Source organism: Somniosus microcephalus, chromosome 9 (genome assembly GCF_052327205.1).
Source record: "Somniosus microcephalus isolate GS21.2 chromosome 9, FLI_Smic_1.0, whole genome shotgun sequence".
Classification (NCBI taxonomy): domain Eukaryota; kingdom Metazoa; phylum Chordata; class Chondrichthyes; order Squaliformes; family Somniosidae; genus Somniosus; species Somniosus microcephalus.
Genome location: NC_140995.1, coordinates 200,848,583 through 200,871,006, shown reverse-complemented (window position 1 = coordinate 200,871,006; position 22,424 = coordinate 200,848,583). Strand labels below are relative to the sequence as shown.

Below are 22,424 nucleotides of genomic sequence, written 5' to 3'. Positions count from 1 at the left end.
CCCATACTCAATGTCGCAAAAAGTTCAACAACCTCACTCGGGTCATCAGGGTGAGTGGCTTTTTTTCAATACCTCTCCATCCCTCCATTTCAACTTCACTCTATGGCCAGAGGGTCTTAAAACCTCAATGCCCTACACTCATCCAACACCTATGGCCCTCTCATGAAACACACAAGCACATTCCACACCTTGCATACAGTAAGGACTATTCAACTATGGGAGTCACATCCGGCAAGACCATGGCTGCATATATTAAGGGCTATTCAATTATGGGAGGCACATCAGGCAGGACCATGGCTGTATATTTACTCAGACGCCATCCTTTTTCTTGCAGGCCAAGCTATCTCATAACAGGAGACAGCAGCAATGGACGGGTGGAGGGCGGTTTCAGCTGCAACCCCTCAGCGATCTTGAGGCGCGCGTCCACAGGATTGTGGCAAGCCAGGTGATCAGTCCCGTCGGCCCTGGAGAGGTCAACCCCATTCAGGACAACAATGGTAAGGTCATCAGCTTTCTCTCCTCTCTCATTCCAATTGTCCCTCACAGCACTAGCCTTTGACATTTCAATCCAACTTACTAAATTGCTCCACTCCTTCCTCCCTTACTGCCCCCCTGTCCTGACGCTAAAGCCACTCTTGTACCTCTCTGCTTTCAGATGATGATTCACCAGCTGAGGAGACAGGCCCTCAAGCTGCCAGTGGGAGTGAAGCTGCAGGCGAGGAGGAAGAGGAAGCCAGAGCCTCAGCGCCACCCTCTCCCGAGGAAGTCCATGCCCACACTGGGACCACGTCTTCCCTGGAGGGGAGCAGGGGGGAAGGGTCTGATGAGGGTGAAGCTCCGGGACCCAGTGGGCTGCAGCAACGCAATGTGGCTAGGGAAGCTCGGGGGCCTTCTCCTGGAGGGAGAGTAGGCCAGTGAGTCCTGCTGCACTGGACGCAGAGGAGGAGTGGCTCATCGCTGAAATGAACACCCAGGCGGTGGACATGTACACTCAGCTCATGGGTGCAGTGGGAAGGGTGCCCAAATGCATTGATGCACTGGCAAGGAGTGTGGCGCACTACGCTGTAGCACAGGCGGATGCCACGCAAATGCTTAGTGCTGCATTCAGTCACTGGCTGCCATGATCCAATCTCAGACTGCACTCATGCAGACTCAGATTGAGGCCACGCAAGCACTGACTGCTGCCATTGTCGCTGGTTCGGACACATTCCCCCGGGGCTCTCACTGCGCCGCAGCAGGCCAACAATCTGTGCTCCAGCAGATTGCTCCAGATGCTGAGGTGCTGCCCCATGGGAGTGCCAGTGTGTCGCTCGAGCAGGGAGTTGATGTCCACTCTCAAGATGACAGCATTCCTACTGCCACCACTGTCACTTGCCACCACCTGTAGCCCAGACTACTGCCGCCCATGCAGAGTTGGTGCAGTCTGCAGCCGGGCCCTCCAGGCCCAGAGCTGGTCAAGGCCGTCCTTAAAGGGCATCTGTAGTCTCAGGTTCTGACAATCAGCAGCCTTCCACCAGCCTTGCTGCAGCCACTGGGGCCCCATTATGGAGGAGCAGTAGGGTGGGAAGGGGGGAAGTGCACAAGGGAAGGAGATCACCCTCGAAGGGTAAAAAGTAGGAGGTGTGACGAAATGTTGGGAATTTTTTTATTAAAGGCCGAGGTTCGTGTTCAAACTTTTGTTTAGTGTTTTGGTTATTATCTCCAGGTTGTGAGAACCAGTTATGTTAATTAATGATTTTTTGTGTTTGTTTCTATTAGTTTGTCATGAAGAAATGACACACACAGAGTTTGTCAAATAAAAAAACTTTTTGTATTCAAAATGTACAGGTTTGGCCTTTGGAATCATTGCTGCCTTGGCTGGCTTTGGGGTTGTGGGTTGCTTTCATTCATGTTGTTCTCCATGCCAGAAGCCATTTCCTCAGTAGGGGCCTCGAAGTGGCCTGTTATCAGTCATTGATGGATGGCCCTTGCAGTTTCAACATTGTGGGCCTCCCTCCTGCCTTGCTGCTGCTGCTGATCATCCTCCTCCTCTTCCTCCTACTCTTCCTCCTCCTCCGGTGGTGCTCCAAGGCCTGGTGGCATTGGCTGGGCCCTGAGGATTGCCAGGTTATGAAGAATGCAACACACAACTATGAAGAGGGAGACTCGCTCAGGCGAATACTGCAGGGCTCCTCCTGAGTGGTCCAGACAGCGGAACCGTTGCTTGAGCACACCAATCGTCTGCTCAATGATGTTCTTGCTGGCAAGATGGCTCTCATTGTACCGCAGCTCAGCAGGGGTGTTGGGGTTACGGAGAGGTGTCATCAGCCAGGTACAGAGTGGATAACCTTTGTCCCTGAGGAGCCAACCACTTGGCTGATGCGGTGCCTGGAAAACTTCTGGCACACCAGTCTGGCGCAGGATGAAAGCATCGTGGCTGCTGCCAGGATAGCGGGCATTGACAGTGAGTATCAGCTGTCTGTGGTCACAGACCAACTGGACGTTTAAGGAGTGGAACCCCTTGTGGTTTCGGAAAACCTCTGCATTCTTATGCGGTGCCCACAATGCCACATGCGTGCAGTTAATGGCGCCCTGCACCATGGGGGAGCCCACTATTCTCGCAAAGCCCAATGTGCGTTCATGCTGTTTGGCCCAGGTCATCGGGGAAGAGATGTACTGGCGTCTCCTTTTATAGAGGGCATTTGTGACCTGACAGATACAGCGATGGACCGCAAACTGGGAGATATTGGTGATGTCCCCAGTAGCTGCTTGAAAGGAGCCAGTGGCATAAATATTCAGAGCCACTGTGACCTTCACTGCCACCGACAGAGACATCCTGGTCCTCAGTTGAGGCTGCAGATCTGGCTGCAGAAGGTGGCAGAGCTCAGTGACCACCTCCTTGCTGAAGCACAGCCTGCGCAAACACTGCTCCTCAGACAAATTAATGTAGGAGAATTGTTCCCGGAATACCCTGGGAGGGTATGGTCTCCTGTGCAGAGGCCTGTTGGCCTCCTCCGTCTGGCCATGATTGCCACTCTCTCTCTGTGTCTCTGATGCCTCCGATTCTGCAGGCGCAGGACGATGCCCTGAATCAGTGCAGCCCCCATAGTCTCTTGGCAATCGAAGTAATGAAGGTCAAATCCAAAAGTACCTGCAAAGTGATGCTCAGTAGTCAAAACTACTTCACACAACGTTGACTCTATGCAGAAGTCTCTCTATCTCTCTCAGAATCTCTCTTTCTGTCAGAATGAATGGTGCAAAAATGTCTACCACAGAAAAAGCCAGGAAGAGGGTGCCTTTAAATAGTGTCCACCCAGCCCCTCACCGACTGGGAAACATTCCAGTCTCCCTGTCGTTGCTTGCGCCAGGCGGAAAGGAGGGGGGCGCCACTCAATATCCAGTCCAGGGTGCCAACAGGGCATTGCACGCTCGACTGACGTCACGATCTGCGGGCGCAGGAGATTGGGGCGGTAAACTTGTGCGCCGCCACAAAAACTCTAGTCAATTTCACGAGCGGCGCAAACATCGCCGTGCCTGGGCGCTAGTTGCTTTGCGCCCCATTAGCGCCCTCTTAGGGCACTAACGGGAGGCGCAAGCCAACCGAATTTCCCCCCCACTGATCTTATACACCATCTTCTTCTGGTTCAATAGCAACATTAGAAGAAAGTTGGGAACGGGATTGTCTTAGGATGCTGTAGGTCACACTCGGGAATTAGTATGGTAAAAGCATTTCCTAATGGTCATAATTCTTACCCATACCCCTATGAGTAGGTGAAATTGTTCCAGAACATGTACAGCACCTACATTAGACACATCATTTTGTTGAATTGAGTTCGTGTTGGTAATTGTGCTGGTATAGCTCTTTTATTATATATGTATAATACTACAGGAGTATGATACGAACCAATGTCATTAACAATTTAAGTACACAATGAAGGGAAGAAAGAGATAAATAAACAGAAAGAATAAAACAGATTTATTTATACAGGTCCACAATCCCTTATCTGCAATTCCGAAATTCGGAAAGTTCTGAAAACCGAAAGTTTTTTCGTGGAGCATCATCTGTGTGCATGACATGACCCGAGTGGCGCCAAACATGACCCGACGCGGCCGATGCTTGACCCACAGGTGTGAGGCGTCAGCTGTGTCTCAGCGCTGCTACCAGTCACACGTGCGTCTGCTGCTCTCTGATATTTTTTGTTATTTTGAGTTTAATTTCACTGTGAAAATGTCAAAAAGAGCTGCAGATACCCCTATGGGTAACAGTGAGAAGAAGAAAAGGAAGCATCTCTCATTATCGATATCGCAGAAAGTGGAGTTATTGCAGAAGCTTGATCGTGGTGTGTCTGTGCGGCGTCTTACTGAAGAATATGGTGTGGAAACTACCACCGTATATGACTTAAAGAAACAGAAAGACAAGTTGTTGAAGTTTTACACTGACAGTGATGACCATAAACTAATGAAAAATAGGAAAACATTGCATAGGGCAAAAAATGAAGATCTTGACCGTGTGCTGATTGAGTGGATTCGACAACAAAGAAGTGAACATGTGCCACTGACTGGTTTGATGGTCATGAAACAAGCTAGAATATACCAGATGTAATGTACCTTTACTGCATGTATATGTACAGGTATTTAGCTTAGTTTGTACCTGTATATGTTTGAAGTTTTACTGAATGTTTTCCTTACAAATAAACTGTACTAGAGTATTTATGGTCTATATTTATCCCACTATTTAATTTACCAAATTATTACTGTACAAATAAACTGTAATACTATTTATAGTCTTTATTTATCCCACTCAGTGTGAATATTCATAAGGTTCGCTGCAGAAATATTAATGTGTTTGCTTACGGGGTGCTACCGTTCTGAAATCCGAAAAATTCCGAATTCCGAAACATCTGGCCCCAAGGGTTTCGGATAAGGGATTGTGGACCTGTATATACAACTGGATGTTAATGCTCCCTTTAACTGAAATCATTGGTATGTTCACTGGAGGTCGCAATTGCACAGTTTTCAGTCTCCATCCAGAGAAGCCCGGCTTTGATTAGTGATGTTTGACTCTGAACCAAATGAACTTCTCCATTCTCTTCATTCTGAACCAGACCCGAGTGACATTAAAGGAAAACAAAAGCTTAAATCAAATCAACTCAACAACTCGAATATGTGACTATCAGAAACACATCCACAACATAACCTTGTCAAACTGCCCCCTGGCCCCAGCACCGACCTCCACCCTTTGACTCCCTTTAGATTGATAAAACAGCATTAATCCAGGAACATTCTAACTGACCCCACACCCCAGACAGAGAATGTCAACCTATCCCCACCCACTCGCCCCCAGGACATCGCACTGAACAGATTGGTGCCAAATGTAATTCGTCCTAACGATAAAGCGTTGTTTTACCTTATGTTTACGCAATGTCTCAAAATTAAACATTTTATTCGTTACCACAACAATTTGTGGAAGAGATCAAGACCTTTAGAAATGTTACAAGGACTCCGTTGTTTCGGCCTGTGGTTCGGGCATCGCCCTGCATTACATGCGTTGGGCTAGAGCATTAGGTGTTCATTAAACGCCTCCTTTCTATTGAACGACTGAAATGGAACAAATGTTAAAGGAACAGAGCCCGGCCGGCGCTCGGGATCTCTCCGCAAATGTTAATTTTGCGCCTCAAACACTCCGGCCTGATTTGTTCAGGGCCACGCGTGGAGGGGGACACCGGGTCAATGCCCGGAAAAGTAGGCGATTTTAAAAGGTGTGGGGGGGATTTTGTACATAGGAATGCAGAGCACCAGAGAAGAGAATCGCCGGACGGTCTGGCCCGCCTGTCTGGCCGGTCCCAGTCCTGTTGTCCGTTCATAAAACATTACACATCCGAAACTTACACCGGTCCTGTTTAAACATTGAGGAACACAATGTGTGAGGAATGTGAAACAATGCAGTCTGAAGCAGAAAATCTTATAGACCAGTCTGCAGGTGTGAAGTCGTTTTTTTTTTAAAAAGCAAAATATTTAGTGCTTGGTTAGCAATCCCTCCTTTTCTTCCCCCCCCCCCCGCCACTTGCCTCCCATTCCTGCTCCGCTCTCTTCACCCCGAGCTGTGCCTGCTCCTGTTGGCGGGGGCGGGGGGAGACTCCAGAGCAGAGTTTAATGTCATCCATTCCAGGCACGTCCACGTCATGGGCTCTCTCCTCATATAAAAGCTCCCAGTCCCAATTCAGCCGTCACTTGAAGCCGAGACCAGCCTCATCCAGACCTGCGGGGGAACAAACATCACAAACCGCAAACCAAAACACACACTTGGAAAGAAAAGGGATTTTTCACCAAAACAAAACTCCAAAGCAAAAAGGCACCTTTTTCAAAGCCAAACAAAATGACCAAAATGTGGATGGTGTGTTTCGGGGCTGTTGCACTGGCTGTTTTAATACAAGTTGAGGTATGTATAAACCATGCTATCTATGGCTCGGTGTTGCCGCTGTTTGCTTGGATGCTCCGGTAAGTCACGATCTTATTGATCTATTCGAGGTTTAACTGTTAGATGCGGCGAGAACTGGGGAGGGGAGGGGGGGGGGGGGCTGTTTTATTGAGCCCCTAAAGAACGCTGACCGACATTATCGGGTTTCAGAAGTTGGGAGGAGCGATGTGCTGGTGCTGGAAGCGTGTGATACTGACTCACCGTGTTAAATAATGAAGGGTGTTATTTTAAGAGTAATCGACTCCGTACAATTATTCACTGAATTATTTCAGAAGACAGGAAGACATAAGCCTTTCCGCGCAGCGAATCGGCTTCTTTGAGGGCATCGAATCGCCGGTTTCGATAATGTGAAGAATTTCGCTGTGTTCAGACTTGGTCTCCTTTAAACCATTGTCTGACGCCGGTTAAACACGGGATGATCCGTCAGAGGATTGTTCCCACTTTTCGTTTGCTCTTTTTGTAGCTCTCCACAAATAGGTCAGGAAGTGAGTTGTTAACGGGACCGCTACCGTCAGGGGTAAGGGGGGAAAGTGACTCGGTTCCATCGGAAACACAGAGCCTGGCCGCCTCCCTTGTCTTTGTTTCCTACACTCCTTTTCTCCCAACTCTTCGACACTGGCACCGAGTCACTCGCTTCAAGATCCCTCCAAATTCACATTTAGGGGTAGATCTTGACTTTGTGCGAAAACGGGCGTTGGCAAGTCGGCAGCCCGAGTTACATCTCTCCCGATTTAAAGTCAATGGAAATAAAAATCGGGAGAGATGTAAAACGGACCGCCAGCTCGCTATCACACGTGTTACACACTATCGCACAAAGTTAAGATCTACTTGTCCAATTACCCTGCCTATATATTGGTTCCCATTCTTCCAAGTGGTGATATATCGATATATTGGTTTCCATTCCTCCAAGTGGTGATATATCGATATATTGGTTTCCATTCCTCCAAGTGGTGATATATCGATATATTGGTTTCCATTCCTTCAACTAGTGATATATCGATATATTGGTTTCCATTCCTTCAACTAGTGATATATCGATATATTGGTTCCCACTCCTCCAAGTGGTGATATATCGATATATTGGTTCCCATTCCTCCAAGTGGTGATATATCGATATATTGGTTTCCATTCCTCCAAGTGGTGATATATCGATATATTGGTTTCCATTCCTCCAAGCAGTGATATATCGATATATTGGTTCCCATTCCTCCAAGTGGTGATATATCGATATATTGGTTTCCATTCCTCCAAGTGGTGATATATCGACATATTGGTTCCCATTCCTCCAAGCAGTGATATATCGATATATTGGTTTCCATTCCTTCAACTAGTGATATATCGATATATTGGTTTCCATTCCTCCAAGTGGTGATATATCGATATATTGGTTTCCATTCCTTCAACTAGTGATATATCGATATATTGGTTTCCATTCCTCCAAGCAGTGATATATCGATATATTGGTTTCCATTCCTTCAACTAGTGATATATCGATATATTGGTTCCCACTCCTCCAAGTGGTGATATATCGATATATTGGTTCCCATTCCTCCAAGCAGTGATATATCGATATATTGGTTCCCACTCCTCCAAGTGGTGATATATCGATATATTGGTTCCCATTCCTCCAAGCAGTGATATATCGATATATTGGTTCCCACTCCTCCAAGCAGTGATATATCGATATATTGGTTCCCACTCCTCCAAGTGGTGATATATCGATATATTGGTTCCCATTCCTCCAAGTGGTGATATATCGATATATTGGTTTCCATTCCTCCAAGTGGTGATATATCGATATATTGGTTTCCATTCCTCCAAGTGGTGATATATCGATATATTGGTTTCCATTCCTCCAAGCAGTGATATATCGATATATTGGTTCCCATTCCTCCAAGTGGTGATATATCGATATATTGGTTTCCATTCCTCCAAGTGGTGATATATCGACATATTGGTTCCCATTCCTCCAAGCAGTGATATATCGATATATTGGTTTCCATTCCTTCAACTAGTGATATATCGATATATTGGTTTCCATTCCTCCAAGTGGTGATATATCGATATATTGGTTTCCATTCCTTCAACTAGTGATATATCGATATATTGGTTCCCATTCCTCCAAGCAGTGATATATCGATATATTGGTTCCCATTCCTCCAAGCAGTGATATATCGATATATTGGTTCCCACTCCTCCAAGTGGTGATATATCAATATATTGGTTTCCATTCCTCCAAGTGGTGATATATCGACATATTGGTTCCTATTCCTCCAAGTGGTGATATATCGATATATTGGTTCCCATTCCTCCAAGTGGTGATATATCGATATATTGGTTTCCATTCCTCCAAGCAGTGATATATCGATATATTGGTTCCCATTCCTCCAAGTGGTGATATATCGATATATTGGTTTCCATTCCTCCAAGCAGTGATATATCGATATATTGGTTCCCATTCCTCCAAGCAGTGATATATCGATATATTGGTTCCCATTCCTCCAAGTGGTGATATATCGATATATTGGTTTCCATTCCTCCAAGCAGTGATATATCGATATATTGGTTCCCATTCCTCCAAGTGGTGATATATCGATATATTGGTTCCCATTCCTCCAAGTGGTGATATATCGATATATTGGTTCCTATTCCTCCAAGCAGTGATATATCGATATATTGGTTTCCATTCCTCCAAGCAGTGATATATCGATATATTGGTTCCCATTCCTCCAAGTGGTGATATATCGATATATTGGTTTCCATTCCTCCAAGTGGTGATATATCGACATATTGGTTCCCATTCCTCCAAGCAGTGATATATCGATATATTGGTTTCCATTCCTTCAACTAGTGATATATCGATATATTGGTTTCCATTCCTCCAAGTGGTGATATATCGATATATTGGTTTCCATTCCTTCAACTAGTGATATATCGATATATTGGTTCCCATTCCTCCAAGCAGTGATATATCGATATATTGGTTCCCATTCCTCCAAGCAGTGATATATCGATATATTGGTTCCCACTCCTCCAAGTGGTGATATATCAATATATTGGTTTCCATTCCTCCAAGTGGTGATATATCGACATATTGGTTCCTATTCCTCCAAGTGGTGATATATCGATATATTGGTTCCCATTCCTCCAAGTGGTGATATATCGATATATTGGTTTCCATTCCTCCAAGCAGTGATATATCGATATATTGGTTCCCATTCCTCCAAGTGGTGATATATCGATATATTGGTTTCCATTCCTCCAAGCAGTGATATATCGATATATTGGTTCCCATTCCTCCAAGCAGTGATATATCGATATATTGGTTCCCATTCCTCCAAGTGGTGATATATCGATATATTGGTTTCCATTCCTCCAAGCAGTGATATATCGATATATTGGTTCCCATTCCTCCAAGTGGTGATATATCGATATATTGGTTCCCATTCCTCCAAGTGGTGATATATCGATATATTGGTTCCTATTCCTCCAAGCAGTGATATATCGATATATTGGTTCCCATTCCTCCAAGTGGTGATATATCGATATATTGGTTCCTATTCCTCCAAGCAGTGATATATCGATATATTGGTTCCCATTCCTCCAAGTGGTGATATATCGATATATTGGTTTCCATTCCTCCAAGCAGTGATATATCGATATATTGGTTTCCATTCCTCCAAGTGGTGATATATCGATATATTGGTTCCCACTCCTCCAAGCAGTGATATATCGATATATTGGTTCCCATTCCTCCAAGTGGTGATATATCGATATATTGGTTTCCATTCCTCCAAGCAGTGATATATCGATATATTGGTTTCCATTCCTCCAAGTGGTGATATATCGATATATTGGTTCCCATTCCTCCAAGTGGTGATATATCGATATATTGGTTCCCACTCCTCCAAGCAGTGATATATCGATATATTGGTTTCCATTCCTCCAAGCAGTGATATATCGATATATTGGTTCCCATTCCTCCAAGCAGTGATATATCGATATATTGGTTTCCATTCCTTCAACTAGTGATATATCGATATATTGGTTTCCATTCCTCCAAGCAGTGATATATCGATATATTGGTTTCCATTCCTTCAACTAGTGATATATCGATATATTGGTTTCCATTCCTCCAAGCAGTGATATATCGATATATTGGTTTCCATTCCTTCAACTAGTGATATATCGATATATTGGTTTCCATTCCTCCAAGCAGTGATATATCGATATATTGGTTTCCATTCCTTCAACTAGTGATATATCGATATATTGGTTTCCATTCCTCCAAGCAGTGATATATCGATATATTGGTTTCCATTCCTCCAAGCAGTGATATATCGATATATTGGTTTCCATTCCTTCAACTAGTGATATATCGACATATTAGTTTCCATTCCTCCAAGCAGTGATATATCGATATATTGGTTCCCATTCCTCCAAGCAGTGATATATCGATATATTGGTTTCCATTCCTCCAAGCAGTGATATATCGATATATTGGTTCCCATTCCTCCAAGCAGTGATATATCGATATATTGGTTCCCATTCCTCCAAGCAGTGATATATCGATATATTGGTTTCCATTCCTTCAACTAGTGATATATCGATATATTGGTTCCCATTCCTCCAAGTGGTGATATATCGATATATTGGTTTCCATTCCTTCAACTAGTGATATATCGATATATTGGTTTCCATTCCTCCAAGCAGTGATATATCGATATATTGGTTCCTATTCCTCCAAGTGGTGATATATCGATATATTGGTTCCTATTCCTCCAAGTGGTGATATATCGATATATTGGTTTCCATTCCTCCAAGTGGTGATATAGCGATATATTGGTTTCCATTCCTCCAAGCAGTGATATATCGATATATTGGTTTCCATTCCTCCAAGTGGTGATATATCGATATATTGGTTTCCATTCCTTCAACTAGTGATATATCGATATATTGGTTTCCATTCCTCCAAGCAGTGATATATCGATATATTGGTTCCTATTCCTCCAAGTGGTGATATATCGATATATTGGTTCCTATTCCTCCAAGCAGTGATATATCGATATATTGGTTTCCATTCCTCCAAGTGGTGATATAGCGATATATTGGTTTCCATTCCTCCAAGCAGTGATATATCGATATATTGGTTCCTATTCCTCCAAGCAGTGATATATCGATATATTGGTTTCCATTCCTCCAAGTGGTGATATATCGATATATTGGTTCCTATTCCTCCAAGCAGTGATATATCGATATATTGGTTCCCATTCCTCCAAGTGGTGATATATCGATATATTGGTTTCCATTCCTCCAAGCAGTGATATATCGATATATTGGTTCCCATTCCTCCAAGCAGTGATATATCGATATATTGGTTCCTATTCCTCCAAGCAGTGATATATCGATATATTGGTTCCTATTCCTCCAAGCAGTGATATATCGATATATTGGTTTCCATTCCTCCAAGTGGTGATATATCGATATATTGGTTCCTATTCCTCCAAGCAGTGATATATCGATATATTGGTTTCCATTCCTCCACGCAGTGATATATCGATATATTGGTTCCTATTCCTCCAAGCAGTGATATATCGATATATTGGTTCCTATTCCTCCAAGCAGTGATATATCGATATATTGGTTCCTATTCCTCCAAGCAGTGATATATCGATATATTGGTTCCTATTCCTCCAAGTAGTGATATATCGACATATCGGTTTCCATTCCTCCAAGCAGTGATATATCGATATATTGGTTCCTATTCCTCCAAGCAGTGATATATCGATATATTGGTTCCTATTCCTCCAAGCAGTGATATATCGATATATTGGTTCCCATTCCTCCAAGTGGTGATATATCGACATATTGGTTTCCATTCCTCCAAGCAGTGATATATCGATATATTGGTTCCCATTCCTCCAAGCAGTGATATATCGATATATTGGTTCCTATTCCTCCAAGCAGTGATATATCGATATATTGGTTCCTATTCCTCCAAGCAGTGATATATCGATATATTGGTTCCCATTCCTCCAAGTGGTGATATATCGACATATTGGTTTCCATCCCTCCAAGCAGTGATGTGTCCATATAGTGGCTTGGGAGTTAGCTGCAACTTACTTTTCCTGTCGGTAAATCGGATCATATCTAGTGAGCAATATCGGCAGAGAGAGCTTGACGGCAGACACTGCTGCAGAAAGTCGGGCACACACCAGAACTGGAGCGATGCGTGTGTTCCAGTCGCGGGGTGAGTGGGTTTGACCGCATTTGACGGGCTGTGTGTGTATCTCTTTTCTTTTCCTCAGGCTAAAAACACCACCACGGCCAGTGTCCTGGCCACCGCCATCAGCGGCATCAGCGGCGGCAGCAACAGCAGCGGCGGCGCCAGTAACAGCAGCGACTCCTCCACCAGCGGCTCGGTCACCACCTCAGGCGCCGGGATGAACGTGAGCCAAAGCACCAGCGTCAACAGCACCGACACGGGTCGGGGCAGCAGCCTGTCCGCCTCCAGCAGCATCTTCCTCCTCCCCTTCGCCATCACTACCTCCATCCTCTACCTCTCCTGCTAGAAGCCGCAGCAGCCTCAACCCGACAAGAGCCAGCACTCCATTCAAAAACGCAACTCCCCCACGCCGTGGAACTCATGATGGGCGGGAAGCTCAGCAAGTTTCTCCAAGAGATGTCTTCTGGTTTTTTTTTTGTTTGTTCCTCCTCGTTTTCTGAAGACCACAAATCATCGATGGTGAAGGTCGCGTTTCTTTATTCAAATCCAAATGATTTCACTTCACCTTACATGAAGCGATCAAGTTGAACTAACATATGAGTTTGGTGGCGCCTTTCGATTTCCCCCTCACTCACTCCCTCTGCCTCTCTCCTTTATTGCTTCTGCTGGACCGAGCCGCCCTGATAGTTGCCATGTGTGAAACGAGGAATGATTTGAAGACCTTTCTACCGACGCTTTTGTGTAAATAATTAGGCGGGAGAACCAGCAATTTTTCTGTTGAAACGAGGCCAGGCGAGATCCTTCTTACAAACGGTCCTTAACTTTACTCTGCGAGAAGCCGCCCGTTTAATAATTTTTTTAAAAAAAAGGACATTCAGAGAAAGAGCGGTGAAGATCAGCGGTCGGACCCTTGAAATAAACAGACAGCGAATGTTCAGTTCAGGGAGAGTCCGTCCCTACTACTGGGGCTGAAGCGAAGATGGGATTTTCCCAACACCCAGCCACCCACCCAGTATCTTTATTTACAACCTGCTAGAGAGAATCACGAAAAAAAAGGTTAATTTTTAATACTTTTAGGGACAGTCCGTTAAAAAGTTTGGGTATCCAGTAACAACGGATTGAATATTTTACACAGACACCTTTTAAACCTACCTCTTTATATTGTCCGGGCTCTAATGTAGCAGTAAAAATTGGGGAATAAAAACACAAAAAAATGTCAGTCTGAAATGTAAAAAAAAATCAACGCTCTTTCTTTGTAAATGTTATCTTATTAGGGCACAGTTTAATACTGAATGCAGGAGGAAGTGAGAATGCCCATCTGAATGGACACGATCTTTTTTTAAGTGAGAGGTTAGTGCAGTCAGTGACTGTGACGCTCTGTGCCGACAGTCACACATGGTTACATGGCACCGGTTTAATGAGCAAATTCGAGTAAATTTCTGGTACTCTTTCATGGAGGACTTCGTTTCATATCGGATTCATTTTTAGCTGCATTAATCGCATTTGGCAAATATCATATTTTCTGATTACATTTTAATATTAGACTAACGTTTCTTCGTGCTGTGATCATGAAACCAATTTCCAGATGCAATAGTTCATGTATATTTTTTTTTGTACAAAATGTACTGTATTACGGGACTCGCTCTGTTTGTATAATTAATGGCTGTTACTGTCGATTTAAAGGCAAATATTTGTTTTCAGGGGGACTTTAATGGTGTTTCTGCTGTAAATAGAGGTTACCTGGTGAATCATTGAAAAGAATCGGAATATTTAAGCCCTGCTTCAAGCTTCTCTAGAAAATTAAAGGAAAATCTTTGAACCGTTTCAATAAACTGATTGTAACACAAGCCCCTGTGTGTGTGAGATGGTGTAGGTAACTGCACAGACTGGATGTACCGGAAGACGGGTTCTTCCGGCTCAAGATGATTTTCAACCATTTTTTAAAGCTTATTTTATCCGCCATACGAGACAAAGAGCTCAGATCACAAATTGTGGTTCAATTATGCAGCAAACGCGGATATTGTCAGATTTAAGCTTTTATTGTATTATCTTACTCTCCATATACAAAAGGCTGACATCTAATGCACAAAAAGAAAGACTTGGATTTCTATAGCGCCTTTCATGACCCCAGGACGCCCCAAAGCACTTTACAGCCAGTGAAGTACTTTTTGAAGTGTAGTCACTGTTGTAATGTAGGAAACGTGGCAGCCAATTTGCACACAAACAGCAATGTGATAATGACCAGATCTTCTGTTTTTGTTATGTTGGTTGAGGGATAAATATTGGCCAGGACACCGGGGAGAGCTCCCCTGCTCTTCTTCCAGTAGTGCCCTGGGATCTTTCTTCTCCACCTGAGAGGACAGACTGGGCTTCAATTTAATTTTTCATCCGAAAGACAGCACCTCCGACAGTGACAAGAAGAAATAATCCCATTATCTGTTAAACAAGCAGGGGAAAACTGTTCTGGTCACATCATTGTGAATGCATTCATGAAGATTTCTCTGGTTGTTATTTGTAGCAAAATCAAACGCATTCAAACAAAATCTTCATCAACACATATACAATATTGCTCTAAATAGATATTAAAGCAATTCTTCCCCAATGATCCTTAAATCTCCTTTTTGCTATGGCTTTTAAAATATTTTCTCCTCTCTACTCTTTGGGGGAGAAATTCAGTATTGCCCCGTTTGTGGTGCTAACTTTTGAAAGCTGGGAAACTTAGCGGCAGGCGCTAATGATTCTCAGCTTTTTCAAAATTTGGTGTTTGTGCTCCAGGAAGGAAGTGGAGCACTAAATCAAGCGCTCCACTTCCTCCCTGGAGCGCTAAAGGACATGGGCGGGGCGGTAGTGGTGCAGCGCTGCACAATGTCCCGTGCAGCGCTGCCCCGATCCGAGGCTCCTTCCCTCCCTTAAAGGGAAAGGCCATCGCTGCAGGCTGTGCATTGGGAGCAGTTAGCAGGTCCCCGATGGCAGCTGCGACCCGGCCTGATCAGCCCCCTGCATTCCAGCAGAGTGCCGGCTGATCGATCGCAGCCCAGGAGCAATCGAAAAAAATCAATAGCAACGTTGTTAAAATTTATCTCCTACCCCGCGCCAACATCCCCTTTTATTTGCACCTCTGAAGCTCCCGGCCTCCCGGACAATGCCTCCTGCAGCTGTCGGTGTTATCGCCCGGTGATGCTACAGGGGGCGGAACCGAAGTTCGGGTCCGGGGCGCTACTGGGGCAATGCGCACGGCAATGATGTCATGATCTCCGGGCGCAGGAGATCGTGGCGTAAAGTGTTACCGCTTTCGCAAACCTCCACGTCCATTTCACGGGCGTCGGTACTATCGCTGTGCCCAATCGCAAAGCCAGTAGCGTCCCCCGGAGGTGCTAACGGGAGGCGCTAAGGAACTGAATTTCTCCCTTTTCATCTCTTCCCATGCTCTATGCCTTCACCAAGAAAATCAACAGATGTTCTTTTACTAGGCCTCCGCAGTGTAGCTTTGCAAACCAATCTTTGGAAGGTGCACAAAAGTGGCTCAGGGTGATTTTCCCTCCCTCCCTCCCCATTGAGAAGGCTCTGTCCTATGACTGGAACCTCTCCCTAATGGCCCAGGTGAGATTTGCAGTGTACATGGGAGGAATCGCAGGCATCAACCTGCACTGTGTTGTCTCTGGGACAGTGTATTCGAGTTTCAACACTTTACTGACAGTTTCCCCTTCTGTTTTGCATTAATTCACTCATGGGTTGACTCTGGGAATGCTGTAGATTTCCCTTGGCAATAAAGATCATTAGCTTTTGTCCACTGTAAAATTCCTATAGTCTATGGCCTAGAAATTCACTAGCCTTAGAGCCGCTTTTGAGGCGCTAGAGGGACTAGCGCCAGAGTTATGGCCAGTTGAAAAATTCCCTGGGGCCCTAAAGCGGCGTTGCACCGATAGCGCTGCGCCGGCACCGATGACGTCATCGGTGTGCGCAGCGTCCCGGTTGCCATGCCGACGGGCCCCAGCGCCGAAATTCAGTTGCGGCCGCCTCGCCCGTGGCAGCCGCAACTAAGACTCTGGCAACAGAGTCCAACATGTGTTTGCGCCGGCGCATTAAAGGCCCCGCGGCGGCCGGCCGCTTTCCCGCCGGCCGCCTGCCCGCAGCTCCCTCCCCGGACTTCTCCCCCCCCCCCCCGGAACAGATGCAAGCCCGGCACTTGTCCGAGGTGCCGGGCTCATTTTTAAACAGATTTGCGCGGGCCGCGGCCGGGTGCAGGCAGCTCCTCCTTAACGGAAGGAGGAGGCCTGCACTTCCCCAGCCTGCCGCACCGCATCGGGTGCCGCAGCGCCGGAATTGCGGCGCTAAACGGCAGTTAGCGCCCTTTTCCAGGCGCTAAGACCCTTCAGTAGCGCCTGCAGCCGTTTGGGCACGGCGCTACTGAATTTTTGGCGCGCGCAGGGGGACTTAGCGCTGGCACTAACTTCCGGCGCTAAAGCCCTGGCTAAGCCAAAACCCAATTTCTAGGCCATTGTTTCTAAAGATCAGAGATCATGCATTTTTGAGATTTTTAATAATACAGTAAAATTTACATCAACTGTTAGACAATTGTTATGTTTTTGGAAACATTCTGTTGAGTTGAGTACTGAAGCTCTCCAACGTGCATTTTCCATGTAATCCTTCATTTTCAAGAGCATCTATCAGCAAGTTGCATCTGACCAAACTGATGAGGTTTGCTCAAATTAACAGTAGATATCCCGGTAAGACATGACAGCAACAAAATAACTGTTGATGCAGTATCACAGTGACTGCTGATGCTGTATCACAGTGACTGCTAACATTACAATGCTTGAATCATTTCCCCCTTCCTGTCTTAGGCTGCAGTCAAACTTGGCAGAAAACAAAGTGCAGTCAGCGAGACAAGTGTTGCACTGCAGGCCAAGAATCGCCCTCCAGGAGAAATCTTTTGGTAGGAGCGCTCACACTCTCTTAACATTAAATGGACTCCACAGTAAGTTTATAAAGTGCCCAGTAGGTCCAACAGGCCTTCAAGGCAAAGATACTTCGGGTACAAACCAAGCATATTCCCATAGGGAGAAAAGACGGGGCATCCAATGCTAGAGCTCCCTGGATGACAAAGGAAATATAGCTTAAAATAAAACAGAAAAAGGAGGTTTATGACAAATGTCAGGTACAGAACACAGTAGAAATCCAGGCAGAATAAAGAGCATGCAGGGGGAAATCGACAAAGGATACAAAATGGGCAAAGAGAGTATGAAAAAAGATTAGTAGGTAATATAAAAGGGTACCCAAAAATCTTTTATAAACATATAAAAAGTAAAAGGATAGTTAAAAGAATGGTGGCCCAATTAGGGACAAAAAAAGGAAATCTTGTGGAGGCAGATGGCATGAGATATCAGGTACAGAATAAATACTTTGCATCTGTCTTCTCAAAAGAAGAGGATGGTTAATGTTGCAGTAGAGGAGGAGGAGTAGAGATATTGGATATAATAAAAATAGGTAGAAAGGAGGTGTTAAATAGGTTGACATCACTCAAAAGTTAACAAGTCACCCGGTCCAGATGGGATGCATCTTAGGTTGCTGAGGGAAGCTAGGGTGGAGATAGAAGAAGCTCTGACCACAATCTTCCAGTCCTCCTTGGATATGGGAGTAGTGCTCGAGGATTGGAGGATTGCAAATGTTACATTCATGTTCAAAAAGAGGAGAGGGATAAACCTGGTAACTACAGGTCAATCAGTCTATCAAGAAACAACTGAGTGCACTGGATACGGCAAAGGCTGTGGGCCTCGACAACATCCTGGCTGCAGTGCTGAAGACTTGTGCTCCAGAACTAGCCGTGCCTCGAGCTGAGCTGTTCCAGTACAGCTACAACACTGGCATCTACCTGATAATGTGGAAGACTGCCCAGGTATGTCCTGTCCACAAAAAGAAGAAGGACAAATCCAATCCGGCCAATTACCACCCCAATCCGGCCAATTACCACCCCACCAGCCTACTCTTCACCATCAGCAAAGTAATGGAAGGGGTCTTTGACAGTGCTATCAAGTGGCACTTACTCACCAATAACCTGCTCACCGGTGGTTAGTTTGGGTTCCGCCAGGAGCACTTGGCTTGAGACATCATTACAGCCTTGGTCCAAACATAGACAAAAGAGCTGAATTCCAGAGGTGAGGTGAGAGTGACTGCCCTTGACATCAAGGCAGCATTTGACCGAGTGTGGCATCAAGGAGCCCTAGTAAAACTGAAGTCAATGGGAATCAGGGGAAAGCTCTCCACTGGCTGAAATCATACCTAGCACAAAGGAAGATGGTTGTGGTTGTTGGAGGCCAATGATCTCAGCCCCAGGATATCGCTGCAGGAGTTCCTCAGGGCAGTGTCCTAGGCCCAACCATCTTCAGCTGCTTCATCAATGACCTTCCCTCCATCATAAGGTCAGAAGTGGGGATGTTTGCTGATGACTGCACTGTGTTCAGTTCCATTCGCAACTCCTCAGAAAATGAAGCAGTCCATGCCCGCATGGACGACATTCAGGCTTGGGCTGATAAGTGGCAAGTAACATTTGCGCCACACAAGTGCCAGGCAATGACTATCCCCAACAAGAGAGATTCTCCTTGACATTCAATGGCATTACCATCATCAAATCCCCCACCATCAACATCCTGGGGGTCACCATTGACCAGAAACTTAATTGGACCAGCCACATAAATACTGGTTCAAGAAGGCAGCTCACCACTGCCTTCTCAAGGGCAATTAGGGATGGGCAATAAATGCTGGCTTTGCCAGCGATGCCCACATCTCCTGAATGAATAAAAAAGGTAACAAAGAGGGTTGCTGAAGCTAGTGCAGTAGATGTTTATATATGTTTATATATGGATTATCAAAAGGCAGTTGATAAAGTACCACATAACAGACTTATTTGGAAAATAGAAGTACAGCACATGTTATTAAAGGGACGGTGGTAACTTGGGTATGCAAATGGTTAAGGGTTAGGAGGCAGAGAGTAGTGCTGAACGTATTCCAGTTTGCATACAGTTACCATAGAGTTGCCAGGCATTTGACATTATCCCATTAATACCTAGCTTGGGGGAGTGTAAAATTGCAGGTGTCCAAATTAGAATGAAAGGAAGAAAGAAAGAAAGAAAGACAGAAAGAAAGAAAGAGAAAGAAAGAAAGGAAATTGTAATTATATAGCACCTTTTATGACCTCAGGATGAGAATACAAGTGCGAAACAGGCTGAATATGGAAAGTTCAGAGGGGAAGTCAAAAAGGAAATAAGAGGGGCAAAGAGAGAGTATGAGAATAGATTGGCAGCTAACATAAAAGGGAAAGATGAGATAGTGGAGATACTGGATGGGATAAAAATTGATAGAGGAGGTACTAGAAAGGTTGACTGTATTTAATGTAGATAAGTCACAAGGACTGGATGGGATGCATCCTAGGATGCTGAGGGAAGTAAAGGTGGAAATTGCGGAGGTAATGGCCATAATCTTCCAATCCTCCTTGGATACGGGGCTGGTGCCAGAGTGCTGGAGAATTGCAAATGTTACACCGTTGTTCAAAAAAGGGTGTAAGGATAAACCCAGCAACTACAGGCCAGTCAGTTTAACCTCAGTAATGGGGAAGCTTTTAGAAATGATAATCCGGGGCAAAATTAACAGTCACTTGGAAAAGTATGGATTAATTAAGGAAAACCAGCACAGATTTGTTAAAGGCAAATTGTGTTTAACTGACTTGATCGAGTTTTTTGATGAGGTAACAGAGAGAGTTGATGAGGGCAATGCGGTTGATGTGGTGTACATGGACTTCCAAAAGGCGTTTGATAAAGTGCCACATAATAGGCTTGCCAGCAAAGTTGAAGCCTATGGAATAAAAGGGACAGTGGCAGCATGGATCTGAAATTGGCTAAGTGACAGGCAACAGAGAGTAGTGGTGAATGGTTGTTTTTTGAACTGGAGGAAGGTATACAGTGGTGTTCCCCAGGGATCGGTACTAGGACCATTGATTTCCTTGATATATATTAATGACTTAGGGGGAATAAATTGGGTATCAGCCCGTTTGGAGCCCTAACTTTTAAAAGCTGAAAAAATTAGCGCCAGGCGCTAATGATTTTCAACTTGAAAAAAATTTGGGTTTTGCGCTCCAGGTAGGAAGTGAAGCGCTAAATCAATTGCTGCACTTCCTTCATGGAGCACAACAGGCAGCAGGCGGGGCGGTAGGTGTGCAGCGCTCCACAATGGGCCGTGTAGCGCTGCTGTGTTAGAAGGCTCCTTCCCTCCCTTAAAGGGAAGGGCCATCGCTGCAGGCGCTGCAAGAGGAGGCCTTACCTGGTCCCCGACAACAGCTGCGATCCGGCCCGATCAGCCCCGATGCACTGCAGCAGAGTGCCGGGCTGATCGATCGCTGGTGAAGAAAACAAAAAAAAAAACAAAAGAGCATTTCACAATTTTTTTCACTTACCTCGGCCACCTCGCCTTTAAGTATCACCCCCGAAGAGTCCGGCCTCCCAATGAACGCCTCCTGCAGCTGCTGGTGCTTTCGCCCAGCGACGCTGCAGGGGGAGGAACTGATGTTCGAGTCCGGGGTGCTACTGGGGCAATGCGCACGGTGATGCCGCTATGATCTCTGGGTGAAGGAGACCAGGGCGCAACGCCATACCGCAGCCACAAACCTCCTGCCGAATATAGTGTGAGTCGATCTTCTGGGTGTGCCCGGTCGGTAAATGCTTAGCGCCCTGTTATCGCCCCCCGGAGGTGAAAATGTGGCACGCTAAGGAGGCCAATTTATGGGCCTTAGACTTGGGTGTACAGGGCACAATTTCAAAATTTGCAGATGACATTAAACTTGGAAGTATAGTGAACAGTGAGAAGGATAATGATAGACTTCAAGAAGACATAGACAAGCTGGTGGAATGGGCAGACATGTGACAGATGAAATTTAACGCAGAAAAGTACGAAGTGATACACTTTGATAGGAAGAACAAGGAGAGGCAATATAAACTACAGGGTACAATTCTAAAGGGGGTACATGAACAGAGAGACCTGGGGGTATATGTGCACAAATCATTGAAGGTTGAGAATGTGGTTAAAAAAGTATACGGGATCCTGGGCTTCATAAATAGAGGCTTAGGGCAGGATTTTCATTGGGCCGTGGAGGCGGGGTTGGAGGCGTGTGGGGGGTTAAAAATCTCAAAATCGGGGGGCACGAACCCATCCCGCCCCCAACCCGCCTCCATGCCAGTTTCAAAGGAGGCGGATACCCGACCTGTGCTGGGACCCACCTCCCCGAGGCAGGAAGGGGATTAGTGCCAATTAACTGCCTGTGAACAGGTAGTTAACAGGCAGTTTTTAGCCTAATCCCTATTTTTATTGCTGAAGTGTGGGATTCTCGACGGCTCCAAACCACGCCAAGTTAGCGAGGCGGGCCGTTGGGCTGAAGGGCTTGGAGGGTTCGAGATGTCCGGTGTTCAGGTGAGTGATGGGCGCATGAGTGCAAAGGTAAGTGTGTTTGGTGTGAGTAAAGTGTTTAAGGAAGTTTTACTTACCTTTACTTACCTTTACAGCCTTCCTTCCTTCAGGCCTCTGGAGTCCCTCATCTCACCGGCACAGAAAGCAGAATGGCCGTGAGCTGTCAAAAGTTGCAGCATTCAGCTTTCTGTTCTGGTCTAAATCAGCCTGAGAGGAAGGAATTAACTTGGAGTACAGATTGTCAGTGTTTGACAGCTTCAAAGAGCTGTCAAACACTGATATTTCATC

At 45.4% G+C, this 22,424-nt stretch overlaps 1 protein-coding gene across 1 annotated transcript; it reads left to right on the top strand.

Moving 5' to 3' along the window:
- Nucleotides 1–6,196: 6,196 nt before the first annotated feature.
- LOC147112945 (uncharacterized) lies at nucleotides 6,197–14,530 on the top strand. Its single transcript, XM_085997744.1, has 2 exons — nucleotides 6,197–6,418; nucleotides 12,766–14,530. The coding sequence occupies exons 1-2, from the start codon at nucleotides 6,356–6,358 to the stop codon at nucleotides 13,027–13,029; spliced, it is 327 nt and encodes a 108-aa protein (XP_085853870.1). The 5' UTR covers nucleotides 6,197–6,355; the 3' UTR covers nucleotides 13,030–14,530.
- Nucleotides 14,531–22,424: the final 7,894 nt, after the last annotated feature.

Bases quoted from the DNA above. Each gene is read 5' to 3' on its own strand.
- LOC147112945 (XM_085997744.1), top strand. From the start codon at position 6,356: ATGACCAAAATGTGGATGGTGTGTTTCGGGGCTGTTGCACTGGCTGTT. The intron at 6,419-12,765 runs GTATGTATAAAC...TCTTTTCCTCAG, and splicing joins CTGTTTTAATACAAGTTGAG to GCTAAAAACACCACCACGGC.